At 37.6% G+C, this 14,634-nt stretch overlaps 1 protein-coding gene across 16 annotated transcripts in view; it reads left to right on the top strand.

The window, feature by feature from the left end:
- LOC133657258 (neurexin-1a-like) overlaps positions 1 to 14,634 on the top strand; it is a 623,384-nt gene that overhangs the window by 315,071 nt on the left and 293,679 nt on the right. For all 16 annotated transcript variants that reach the window (XM_062058360.1, XM_062058362.1, XM_062058372.1 and 13 more), the window contains one exon: positions 13,424 to 13,543. In XM_062058360.1, the coding sequence (XP_061914344.1) occupies positions 13,424 to 13,543 (120 nt within the window). The remainder of the gene's footprint in view (positions 1 to 13,423; positions 13,544 to 14,634) is intronic.

Below are 14,634 nucleotides of genomic sequence, written 5' to 3' on the forward strand. Positions count from 1 at the left end.
CTTCAAGTAGTATATCGCACACTCTTCCTGGTCAGACCAATTCAGGCACACCCCACTAATACACATGCACACGAGGATAACGTTAGGTTACATAAGCAGGGTTTGGAAAAGTGCATGATTTTACTTACCGTTTGGTTTGATAGAAATATAGCAACCATGGCATATTTTTGTTCAATCTTTTGGAAGATCTAATTTGTGTACAGGTATGTGCACGTGGAAGGGGTATGCACAATTGCATTTGGCAGTATGAATTCCAGTTATCTTATTCAGCACGGACGGCAATTTGTACACTTTGAACTTTCTAATTGTGACAAATAGATACGTCCAGATACAATTTGTTTAATTGTTTGACAGGATACCAATATCGGCTTCTTCAGTATTGGCTGATACCGGTATTGATCCAATGCGATATCAGCACAAATCATACATAGTTATATTATTTTGCAGTTTGGAATGTTATAAACAGTTTGATCAATTGAAATTAGTCAAACAAAGAAACATTTGATGTATGATAAACATGTATGATACATGATTATGTTGACAAATGTGGTGTTTTAACTGTAATAAGACACTTACTACGCATGTCTAGCTATTGTGTGCTTAGCTGTTGTGTAGCTGCTAGATCGTAGTAGGCTGTAGCCTACCATGTTTACCTTTCGTAAATGACTTTAACAAAAATACAAGAAAAGACAAACATTGTGTGCATAATGGAGGACATTTTGATCTTAGCTGGCTGTCCAACTTTGCACGAGTAAACACGCTGCAGGACTGCTTCTATCAGATCTCATATTAGATATTTTAGATGTGAGCTGATATAATCTGATAATTGTTGACCATCAGGATACCCCTATTGAGAAATATAGATGTTTATTTGGTAAATTAAATGTCTATTGGTAGGATTTGCTAGCTGCTAGTGGTGTTCTTATATGTTTGGGTTTTAAAGAACATTTTAAACCCAGTTTACATTGGAATATTCCCAAGATGCTTGCCACAACTGAGTTAAAAATCATGTCTGTCAACTTCTTGTTGTTTTTCTAATATGTCCTGTTTAAATTAAAACAAAGTATTTTACTATCACACAAAAAAAAAATTATGTCAAAAGAAAAAAAAACAACTGAGATTTTGAACCTTTTTTTTCTTTTCTTTTTTTTCTTTTTGTTTTTACTAAAAATAGTAATGTTGTAAGCAAAGGTAATATTTTTGGACAAAAAATCTTATCAATATCATAATTTGGCAAATATTATATCATAAAAATGTTGCTGTTATTGACATGTTAGGTCAGGATTTTCCAAACTTTTCCACCAAAGGCTGCCTACTGAAAAGTCATAGCTATTTTATTGATGTTTTAATTTGTAAAATAAAAAATGCTAAATATGTACATTCACGTCAGCTTTGTGTAATAGATGACACAGCTTATTTTATTATGTATTGGTATCAATATTAATTTTTTCTCATTAAATTGCATACATTTGTTTTTTACATTTTTACTGTTATTTGTTTCTTTGTTTTTATTTTGACATTACTCTGCGGAACAACAGACTTGGCCCCCGATCCATACTTTGGGCACCTCTGTGTCTGAAGTTTGTTCTCCCCGGATCACGTCAGCTATAGATAGATTTTAATATGACATGTTACACAGGGCACATGTGATGATTTTCCTCTATTCTGACTTAGAAAGGTTGTTACATTGTTAGATACTTGTTATGTACCGGGCAAAGGGAAGGACGGGACACCAAGGCAGAACTGCGGTTTACCAGATTTATTGAAAACCTTGATGAGTGTGTGGGGTGTGTATGCTACCACAAGTGAATGAGTGCGGACGATGTGTAGAATTAACAATGTTTTACCAGGGGTTGTTGTCGGTGCGTGTTGTGTGAATCTTTCGCCGAATCCAAGGGGCAAGGCAAAGAGGCAGTCAGCAGGGAGGCGAGCAGTCGGGGGTTGGAGAGAGGCAACAATGTCCGAGTCCAAGCAGGGGTCGAAGGTCGAGGGAGGCAAGCAGAGATCCGGTTGGAGGTCATGAGGCAAGACACGATCACAGGCAACGGGGAAGACACAAGGGACATCAAACACGGGAACGAGGAAGAGCACAAAGAAGGCGAGCAAGGAACGAGGGAGAGGTGCCAGACGTGATGCTTACTGTGAAAGATAGGCTACGTTCTGGCAAAGGTCCCTTGGGTCCGCTGGCTTTTATGTTGCTCCCTCTCGTCAGGTCCAGGTGTGTTGATTAGCAATTGTCTGCAGCTTTGTCGCTGCGTGGGCGTGCAGCCAGAGGAGGAACTGGGAGACTCAGCTGCTGGAGAAAAGCGGGTTCGAGTCCGCGCCGTGACAATACTTGTCTTAAACAATACCAAAGCATCAAATCATGAAATTAATGTGTTCATGAGTGACCTTGCACCCAGTTTTTAATGCCTCTGAATGTCGTTTTGTAGTCTTTGTTTAAAAGTGGGCCATTTTTGACATCACAGTTTGACGGACGTACTTACATGGGCCCAGTGAGATATGCTATGAAGTCAATTTTTATCTGGAAAAATATAATAGTGGTGATGTTTGTCTTCAAAATATATATTTTAACGGTGTACAGAGGTGGGGTGTGGAGGGGTTCATTTGGATCTAAAAGGATCACCTCCCCAAACAAACCGTTTTGTAGGCATACTTAGAAAGGGCGTTAAAAATGTGCCCGTTAAGCATAACTTACACTAAATTTACACCAGAGCATATCCAATTAATATTATCTATTCTCGACCACAAGGAAGTGTGTTAAATGTACATTAAAATGATCATATGTCCCCTTAGCTGTTAGAATATGTGCGTATGCGTGTCCATATGTGTTTTGTTTGGCGCTGTAATTAGCTGTCTTATCCCCTATCTTTTTTATTATTTTTTTATTTTCTATTTTTTTTTGTCCTGTCCAGCTTCTCAGCCAAATCATATTGTTGATGTAGATGCCCATATCGGCTGTACAAATTTACTTTACAAAAGACAAGTGTGGGATACTTCTCATGTTGCCATATTAGTATTTGACTTTATTTAAATGAATTTATATAATTATTTGGTGTAGCCGGGCCGAAGCAGTAGGGGATAGAAAGAGAAAAAAAGGAAGACAGAGAGGGAAATTGTGGGGACAAGAGGGGGATCATTTCTATTTTTATCTATGTTTCTGTTTTATCTAGTGTTTATCTAGTGTGTGTCATGATTTAATTTCTATTTTAATTTTTGATTATATATTTATACTTTATATTTTTATTTTTATACTTTGTAGCACTTTGAGATTTTAACAAATGTAAAGTATGTTACAAATGTAATTCATTATTATTATTATTATTATTATTATAAGACAGACGAAAACAACAACAGCAAACGCAACAATAACAACAACAACAACAACAATAGAACAACATCAGCAAATGATATGTACAAATATGTTGGTAAACGTGATAGCAAAGACGCAGTTAGTAAAATAAATAATAATACAGAAATGACAATGAACATTATTACACTACAAATGAAACAATACAAATACCAATAGAAATAGCACGGGGAGGCTGGGGCCGTACTCTGGCTCCCGCACACACTGGGAGTCAAATGTATTGTACATGCAAATTCACATATACTCACACACATACATACAGACATACATAGGTACCTACGCTCCCACATACATATACAAATAAATACAGTACATATTTACACACTCAAAGTTCGTACATCCACACGCACATTCATTATACAAACATACTGTATACACATACTGTACATATACATTCACTACACATATACCTTCACTGTACAAACACACACATACATATACTATACATATACATTCACTGTACAAACACACATATACACATACTGTACATATACATTCACTGTTCAAACACACATACTGTATACACATACTGTACATATACATTCGCTGTACACACGTATACGCATTCTGTACATATACATTCACTGTACAAGCACACATATACACATACTGTACATATACAAGTACATATGCACACATACACTCATGCACATAATCACGTTTCATCAAACATATATTAACGTTGTTGCCCTAGGGTAAACTGGGTATAACACATGGCACACTGACAAAGCTTAACCTATTGTTACTATAACAATCTACAAGGTTAATGTAGGTTGCTTCTCTTTTTTACCCTCCATTTTTCTGCATTCTTTCGTATCTCAAGTTATCATTACATATATGTATTGTTGCATTTGAACAATTGTATTGTTGATAATAAAGGTAAAGTATTGGTATTGTTTATTATCAATAGCACTATTTCTATTGGTATTCATATTGCTCCATTTTTAGTGTACTAATGCTCATTGTCATTTCTGTATTTTTTATTTTATTTTCGCTAACTGCTTATTTGCTAATACTTTTACCATCATATTTGTACATGTCGTATTTGCTGATGTTGCTCTGTTGTTGTTGTTGTTGTTGTTGTTGTGTTTGCTGTTGTTGTTTTTGTCTCTCTGTATAATCCCCCTCTTGTCCCCCCTCTGTCTTCCTTTTTCTCTCTTTCTATCCCCTCCTGCTCTGGCCCGGCTGCACCAAATGATAATATAAATACATTTAATAAAGTCAAAATACAAGTAAGGCAACAAGAGAAGTATCCTACACTTCTCTTTTGTAAAGTAAATCTGAACATCCGATATGGGCATCTACATCTGCTATATGATTTGCCCGAGAAGCTGGGCAGGACATTAAAAAAAAAAAAAAAAAGAAAAAAAAAAAAAAAAGAAATAGCACTATTGATAATGAATAATAACAATTACCTCTATTATCAACGATGGAATTGCTCAGATGCAACAATACATGCATGTAATGATAACTTGAAATACAAAATAAAGCAGATATATGGAGGGGAAGAAAGAGAAGCCAACTATATTAACCTTGTAGATTGTTATAGTAACAATAGGTTAAGCTTTGTCAGTGTGCCATTGATTGATTGATTGAGAAGTTTATTGACATCTTAAAGAATTTAATTTATGTAATGCTTTAAAAAGGCAAATGGATGGCACAAAAAGCCAAAAGGCTTGTTTCCATTGTGGTCCATTACATATTCATCACATTTGATACATTCAATAATAAAATATATATAACCTGTAACATGTATATAAAACATTACGTAAAAAAATGGATCAATTATGTACACAACACCAATTATGTACCTATACACAACCATGTGTTACCCAGTTTCCCCTAGGGCAACAACGTTAACATATGTTTGATGAAATGTCATTATATGTCATTGTATGTCTTACCCCCTAACTAAACACAAAATGGTGTCGATTCCTACATGTTAACAAAAACAAAAAAACTGAAATTACAATAAATGGATACATTTGATGATTGGTTAAACACAGACCCTACCAATTCCTGTGGTGACATTTTCCCATTCAAGGGTTGCTCTTAGATTGTTCTAAGTCACATACCCTCAACACTGACACCAACCTGTGGTGCACAGGTGCATTATGTCACCGGTACAATGTGTAAGCGTTCTGTCCAAATGCATCAAACAATGACGCCTTATCACGGGCTATCGTTTGTGTGTCACTTGACCGTAATCTGATTATTCCCTCAACCATATTTGTACTGTTGTAGCTACTTCCCTATTCCATCCCCACTCCGTTTTGCACTGCACAGCTTACTGGATCTGAGAGTTTGCCAGAAGCAATCATCTTGAATTATGTATGAAGCCTTTGTTGCATGCATGAATAGCTTTTGCCCAGTCTAATGTGCACAGCATCCCGTGATAATATTGGATTTATTTTTCAACATCAGTCACCTAGTTTAATTTCACAATTTATCCACCCTTTTCAAATGAGCTTGCAACTCATGATCTTTTATGGTCCCACATTACACATGTAATCGAATTTAGCACTCTGGGTGGTTGTGTCAAACTGTCCTCTTTGTATGCCACACAGTTTCACTGGTTGCTGTCAATCACAACGCCTTCTTTATAACACGGAATATTGCTAGTATTCGGTGATATGTTTAGACTTTCACCAAGACCAGCGTTTACCTCCAACCCCCTGCTGATTCCGACCCCATCGTCAGTCTGTGCATATGTTCTTTCATTGCCGACGCTCTTTTGTTTTACTAAGAGCTGCTATACTTTGCCTTTTCCTCCCCTAACTATGTTGCTGACAAAAGTTGCATTGAAGAAAGCTGATTTGCAAGGTAGATAGTTTTGTCTAATACAGAATTCCTCCTCCTCTCCTCCACACTTCTACACAGTATCACATTGCTTAAGTTGGAGGGCTACCACCCTTTCCGTTCACTCCTGCCCCAAACTCTCATATGAATGCAAGGACAAAACATTTCTATTGGCTCACTTTGTCATTATTTTTTTTTTGTTCATATTTTTTTTTATCTCTCATTTGTTCAGTACCCCAAAGTGACATTTTAACTGCAAAAATGTAATCATTTTCTTTATCCTTTATATGGCATTGTTAAATGGTAAATGGGTTATACTTGTATAGCGCTTTTCTACCTACAAGGTACTCAAAGCGCTTTGACACTATTTCCACAATCACACATTCACACACTGATGGCGGGAGCTGCCATGCAAGGCGCTAACCAGCAGCCATCAGGAGCAAGGGTGAAGTGTCTTGCCCAAGGACACAACGGACATAACTAGGATGGTAGAAAGTGGGGATTAAACCCCAGTAACCAGCAACACTCCGATTGCTGGCACGGCCACTCTACCAACTTTGCCACGCCGTTGTACATTTAACGATGCCACATGACTGATTTATTTGCTACTCATTCTAGATCATTACCAGTATTGAAATGTACGTAACACTTTAGTATGGGGAACATTATTCACCATTAATTAGTTGCTTATTGAGGGAAGACTCTTAGTTAATGGCTTACTGGTTGTATAATAAGGCCATGCAGAATAAAGCATTAATAAGTACTAATAATGTCTAATTGAGAGCCAATATGTTACTAATTTGCATGTTAATAAGCAACTAATTAATGGTGAATAATGGGTAACACTTTAGTATGGGGAACATATTATAAGTAACAAATACTTAATTTAGAGTTATTTGGACACTAGGGGAACATATTGTAAGTAACAAAGACTTTAGGGTCAGGGTTATTGTAGTTTTGTGATTTGTTATGTAAGAACAGACCATATTCATTAAATGATACTAAAGGCCCACTGAAATTATTTTTTTAAATTTAAACGGGGATAGCAGATCCATTCTGTGTCATACTTGATCATTTCGCGATATTGCCATATTTTTGCTGAAAGGATTTAGTAGACCTCAATGAGAAATAAAAACTATGGACCCAGATTTCCCTCTGGAGCCAGGCCCGGAGGTGGGGCACGATAGCAAGCGCCTGGTGGCCGGGCCTGTCCCCATGGGGCCCGGCCGGGCACAGCCCGAAGAGGCAACATGGGTTCCCCCTCCAATGGGCTCACCACCCATAGCAGGGGTCATAGAGGTCGGGTGCGATGTGAGCTGGGCGGCAGCCGAAGGCAGGGCACTTGGCGGTCCGATCCTCGGCTACAGAAGCTAGCTCTTGGGACGTGGAACGTCACCTCGCTGGGGGGTAATTGCTAATAATCAAATGTAAACAATCAAATGCAGATTCTTTTTCTTATGCCTTCTGATCTCTCTCTCTCTCTCTCTCTCTCTCTCTCTCTATGTCCACTACTTGATGGCCATATCCCCCCCCCCCCACCCCCCCTCCACACTCCTGATTGTAAATAATGTAAATAATTCAATGTGATTTTCTTGTGTGATGACTGTATTATGATGATAGTATATATGATAGTATATATCTGTATCATGAATCAATTTAAGTGGACCCCGACTTAAACAAGTTGAAAAACTTATTCGGGTGTTACCATTTAGTGGTCAATTGTACGGAATATGTACTTCACTGTGCAACCTACTAATAAAAGTCTCAATCAATCAATCAATCAAGACCCGACCTCGGATAAGCGGAAGAAGATGGATGGCTGGATGGATGGATGGATGGATGGATTTAGTAGAGAACATGGACGATAAAGTTTGCAACTTTTGGTCGCTGATAAAAAAAGCCTTGCCTGTACCGGAAGTAGCGTGACGTCACAGGTTGAAGGGCTCCTCACATTTCGATTGCGATTCGGACGGAGAAAGCAACGATTACTCCATTAATTTGAGCGAGGATGAAAGATTTGTGGATGAGGGACGTGAGAGTGAAGGACTAGAGTGCAGTGCAGGACGTATATTTTTTCGCTCTGACCGTAACTTAGGTACAAGGGTTCATTGGATTCCACACTTTCTCCTTTTTCTATTGTGGATCACGGATTTGTATTTTAAACCACCTCGGATACTATATCCTCTTGAAAATGAGAGTCGAGAACGCGAAATGGACATTCACAGTGACTTTTATCTCCACGACAATACATCGGTGAAGCACTTTAGCTTCGGAGCTAACGTGATAGCATCGTGCTTAACTGCGGATAGAAACAGAAGAAATAAGCCCCTGACTGGAAGGATAGACAGAAGATCAACAATACTACTATTACTTCTACTATCAGGAGACACCGAACCAAACCCTGGACCTGTAACCACACGGTTAATGCTGTCCAGCCTGGCGGTGCCTAGCAATGCTGTTGCTAACGACGCCATTGAAGCTAACTTAGCTACGGGACCTCGACAGAGCTATGCTAAAAACATTAGCTCTCCACCTACGCCAGCCCTCATCTGCTCATCACGACCCGTGCTCACCTGCGTTCCAGCGATCGACGGCGCGACGAAGGACTTCACCCGATCATCGGTGCGGTCGGCGGCTAGCGTCGGATAGCGCGTCTGCTATCCGACTCAAAGTCCTCCTGGTTGTGTTGCTGTAGCCAGCCGCTAATACACCGATCCCACCTACAGCTTTCTTTTTTGCTGTCTCCATTGTTCATTAAACAAATTGCAAAAGATTCACCAACACAGATGTCCAGAATACTGTGGAATTTTTCGATGAAAACAGACGCTGTTTGTATTGGGACACAATGGTGTCCCAATACTTCCGTCCAGTCCGTGACGTCACGCGCAAACATCATCCTACCGAGACGTTTTCAGCCGGGTATTTCCCGGGAAATTTAAAATTGCACTTTATAAGTTAACCCGGCCGTATTGGCATGTGTTGCAATGTTAAGATTTCATCATTGATATATAAACTATCAGACTGTGTGGTCGGTAGGCCTTTAAGAGCTAATGTGTTACTAATTTACATGTTAATAAGCAACTAATTAATGGTGAATAATGTTCCCCATACTAAAGTGTTACCAAAATTTACAAAGTGTTTCAAAAGCAAAGCTGAAAAGAAACTAAATGATTACAAAAAAGTAGTTAATGTAAAACATTAAGGTGTCGAACTCACTTTCATCGTGGGCCGCATCACACTTGTGGCTGCCATCAGAGGGCCGCTTGTAACTGCAAAACATATACAGTAAGAAGGGGATTCGTATGGCCTCATTTGTCGCGGTTTACCTGACACATGAAACATGACGAATTGGGGGAGTGCACTATCCACTTTAGCCGCCGGAAGGCAGTAGTGTGTTGGATATCTTAAAATGTGTTGTGTGGCAATTCTAAATTTGACCACAGCGTCAGTCGCTATGTAGGGTTGCGCTTTCCATCATTTTTAGCAAAATGCATTGCAAAATGATTAACCCCCCCCCCCCCACACTTTCCTCTCATGTGAAATCCACCCAGGAATGGAGACATATGAATCCTTTCTCTACTGTAATAATATACAGTGCCCCATGATATTATACAAGTGTTCCTTCATTTGATTATTATCATTGTTTACCAACAAACTAGTTGGAAAACAAGCATTATTTAATGTGCATATATTGTAGAATTGTTTTTCAATCAGATAGAATGACCAAAAAAACATTTAATACATTTTTGCATTAAATAATACATTAATATTCAGTCAAAATAGGTGTATCAAAGTAAATTATGGGTTTGGTTTTGGAATTTGAATTGCATTGTTTTGGTATTGTTGTGTATTGTTTTGTTGGATTGACTAATAAAAAAAATTAAAAATTAAAAAGTCAATTATGTATATATATATATATATATATATATATATATATATATGTGTGTGTGTGTGTGTGTGTGTATGTATGTATGTATGTATGTATGTATGTATGTATGTATGTATGTATATATATATATGTATATGTGTGTGTGTGTGTGTGTATGCATGAATGTATATATATATATATATATATACATATATATATATATATATATATATATATATATATATATATATATATATATATATATATATATATATATGTGTGTATATATATATATATATATATATATGTATATATATATATATATATATATATATATATATATATATATATATATATATATATATATATATACATACACACATACACACATGGATTTATATTATTTGACAAGGTTGTAAACTATAAGCAGGTTAAATATAATTATTGAACATGATTAAAATGACTAATTACTAGTTCAGAGTTAATATTTCCACTTCCTCTGGAGTGGAAAAGTTGGGCCCTGAGGTCAAAAGGTTAAAGACCTTTGCTCTAGTTTAGTTTAGATTAGTCTTTATTTGAAGGGACAATGCACAGAAACAATAAACTCAAAGACAGATATGTTCTGAACCAGATTATAGCTAAATAGCTCATTTCCATCTGCAGTCCCTGGCTACCTAAATTAAAGGGATACAACAATCATGCAACACAATTATAAGAATACAATCATACTATAGCATGTAATCAAATTAAGAAAAGTCATAAAATGCCCTTTCATTGACACATAGTTATTATACAAAACAACCACACCTCATTTACGTCACCACACATAGACAATACATGCTCTTGTTCACATCTGTCATGATTTGTAAAACACAACCACGATTTTAACACACACACTTCACAGCTTACAACAACATGCTCTCATGGATACATCTAATTGATGTGTCAATCATAGTTCCCACCTCAGTGACCGTCTAAGCATCACTGTAAAGGCTGCTAACAGCCCCTTTAATATACCGGCTTGTTAAGGATTATCACATTTCAATGTAATTTTATCTTTATTTAATTTGACTTACTTAAACTACTATTATTTGAGTAGAAGGCTTGTTAAAATTGAATCTATGTTTATTTATTCCTGTCGAATATGCACAGGGGAACTAATTCAATGTACAATCCTTTAATTGGTCAGAATACAAATTAACTCTATATAGCCACACTACCAGTGGTGGGCCGTGCGATTCCCACCTAGGCCTTGAGTGATGTCCGACTTCAATGATTTCCTCTCAAAATACCATCATTGATGTCCCCACATGACCATTGCTGGAGAAATACTATACAGGAACACATTTACGCCCTACCGTGCATTGAATCACATCAACAGTATACAAAACGGGGTATTTTCTGATGAATTAAAACGCATCAGCAATTAAAACATATACCGTAAATGTATCAGCTTGGTTTATGCAACTTCCGGTCAATAAAGTTTGATTCAAAGTACACACTTGTCAAAGATATATTAACTGCCCTGACCACATGATGGCGACAAATACACATGTAACAATGTTAATTAAATGACTAGCATGACACACTTTAACAACAAGAGTTAACAGCTGCTGTCAACAACTTGTGATCTGATTGGCTATCGCAACTGTCTATCAACTCTATGTGTTCTCAAATTCATCCGCTAACGGTCCCGATGAGTATCCAATCACAGGACGCGTAAATGTCTCATTCAATGTGAGGCCATCTAGATTCTAGATGGCCTTACTGGCAACAACTTGTGATCTAATAGGCTATCGCAACTGTCTATCAACTGTATGTCCCCGATCACTTACAGTGCACGGACGCCTGCATTGTTGATTCTGAAGGCCCGGGCAGACTTGGTACAGCATGGCAACATAAGATAGCTGAATTCTGATTGGATACAAACTAAAACTAAAAACAACAGCACTGGAAGGAGCATAATATGACATGAAGAGAATATGAATACTTTCAGATATTTAGGGAAAGTAAATTAAAAAATAATTGTATCTTTAATTATGATCATGATTTCTGGTTATGTTAGGCCAGCAGAGAAGGCCTTGCTGGCCCTGACAGCACACCACTGCACACTACAGTATGCTTGTACTTGATTAAAGGCACATCCACACTATATAATAATGAATTATGTACTTAAGGATTTAATTGAAAAAAAAATCCTACTGTCATCCATACTAACCATCTATACTTAATCCACCATGAGCTGCATTAGCGCAGCGTCTCTGTCACACACATACTGTACTTGCACTGCATGGGGATTTAGAGGAGGAAGGGTAGACTGGAATAAGGCACAAATAAGTGCATGACATTGAAGAACCAGCAGATTATTGTGTTTTCGGTAACACTTTAGCATGGGGAACATATTCTATGTAAGAAATACTTAATTTAGAGTTATTCGGACACTAGGGGTTAGGGTTAGGGTTACTAATAAGCAATAATTCTGAGGTTATTGAGGGAAGACTCTTAGTTAATGGCTTACTGGTTGTATAATAAGGCCATGCAGAATAAGGCATTAATAAGTACTTAATAATGACTAATTAAGAGCCAATATGTTACTAATTTGCATGTTAATAAGCAACTAATTGATGGTGAATAATGGGAAACACTTTAGTATGGGGAACATATGACTTAATTTAGAGTAATTTGGACACTAGGGGAACATATTGTAAGTAACAAAGACTTAAGGGTTAGGGTTAGGGTTATTATAGTTTTGTGTTTTGTTATGTAAGAACAGACCATATTCATTAAGTGGTATTAAAGGGAGAATCATTTACAACAGCATCCTTACTTAGTACTAAAAAGCAATAATTCTGAGGTTAGTCTTAGTTAATGGCATACTGGTTGTATAATAAGGCCATGCATAATAAGGCATTAATAAGTACTTAATACTGAATAATTAAGAGCCAATATATTACTAATTTGCATGTTAATAAGCCATTAATTAATGGTGAATATGTTCCCCATACCAAAGTGTTACCGTATTTTCTATTTCTTAAGCACACTGTCATGTTAGAACCACAACAATACTTGTAAGAATGCAGTTGACTTTAATCACACAAACCCTTTTTTGTTTGTTTGTGTCTGCATGCAAAATGTCAACTGTGACTTCATCTAATATGAAATACTTTTTGAAGACTGTTTGGTCTGTTGTGTTCGGACAAAAAAAAACAAAAACATTTTCTTTTTGTGTGTTTTCACAGCAAAAATCTTTCTTTGTACGTCTCGCTTTTTTGCAGGCGTTTATTTGTGTGACATGTTTTTTACTGTAGAGCGAAGTGGGACGAGTCAGTTGTGACGTGCGTCACGTCAGTGGGCTCACTGTGTGTTGTGCTTGTCTTCACGCGCAGGCCCCAGCACTACATGCCAGGAAGACTCATGTGCCAACCAGGGTGTGTGTCTTCAACAGTGGGAGGGATTCAGCTGTGACTGCAGCATGACAACATTTGGCGGACCGCTGTGCAATGACGGTAGGCTTCCAGAACCAGTCCAAGTGTTTTTTGTTTTTTTTTGTGGGGTTTTTTTCTGCACACGTCCACGGTAAAGTAAGAATAGAATAGACGCGGTTTCACTCCATCCCAAGTCTGTGAATGGAATGACATGATTCATAGTTCACTCCATCTGTGGGCTATTACAATGCATCCAGCAAAAGCTTAGTCACACATTTGAATGTTTGCAGATATGTGTCACGATATTCCTATCGCAGATCGTGCCTGTTTGCTTGACAACATGCTCTATTTGGGTCCTCTCTACACCTGTTGGATTAAAACGAGGGGATTATAGACGTGGGTTAGTGTAAATCTGCATTGTTCTCAGGTATGGAGTTGCTGATAAATAAGACAACTTGCTCAATGCTCCTCAATGACGTTTACTGCTAGATGGATCTATCTATATGTATTGGTTTACATTAGGGTTGTACGATATACCAGTATTAGTATAGTACCGCGATACTAATGAATGATATTCGGTACTATACCGCCTCTGAAAGGTATCGGCCCGGCGGCCGTCCTTGTCACGTCGTGTCATTACTGGTTTACGAGCAGAGGAGCATGTTCGGCAGCGCACAATCACAGAGTATTTACAAGCAGACGGTGTGTAGACAGAAAAGGGAGAACGGACGCATTTTGGCTTAAAAACTAACAATATTGGTGAAGTTATAACACTGAAACGCCCTCAGGAAGAGGTGCTTTAAGACATGGCTAGCTAGCTAGCGGCTAAAGTTCAGCCCTAGTCGGCAGTGTTTCAGCTACTTCTAAATCACTAATCTGCGCCTCCATGGCGACAAATAAAGGACGAAGAATAGCTAAACATGCTTCGTTGCACACCGTAGCTCACCGGCGTCAAAATGTAAACAAACGCCATTAGTGGATCTACACCTAACATCCACTGTAATGATACCAAGTACAGTAGCGTATCAAGTCGATACTACTATGATTACGTCGCTATATTTTGGCATCACAACATCTTATTTCATTTTTTTGGATTTATATTATGTTTATAAACTCAGGAAATATGTCCCTGGACACATGAGGACTTTAAATATGACCAATGTATGATCCTG

Source organism: Entelurus aequoreus, linkage group LG09 (genome assembly GCF_033978785.1).
Source record: "Entelurus aequoreus isolate RoL-2023_Sb linkage group LG09, RoL_Eaeq_v1.1, whole genome shotgun sequence".
Taxonomy (NCBI): Eukaryota; Metazoa; Chordata; class Actinopteri; order Syngnathiformes; family Syngnathidae; genus Entelurus; species Entelurus aequoreus.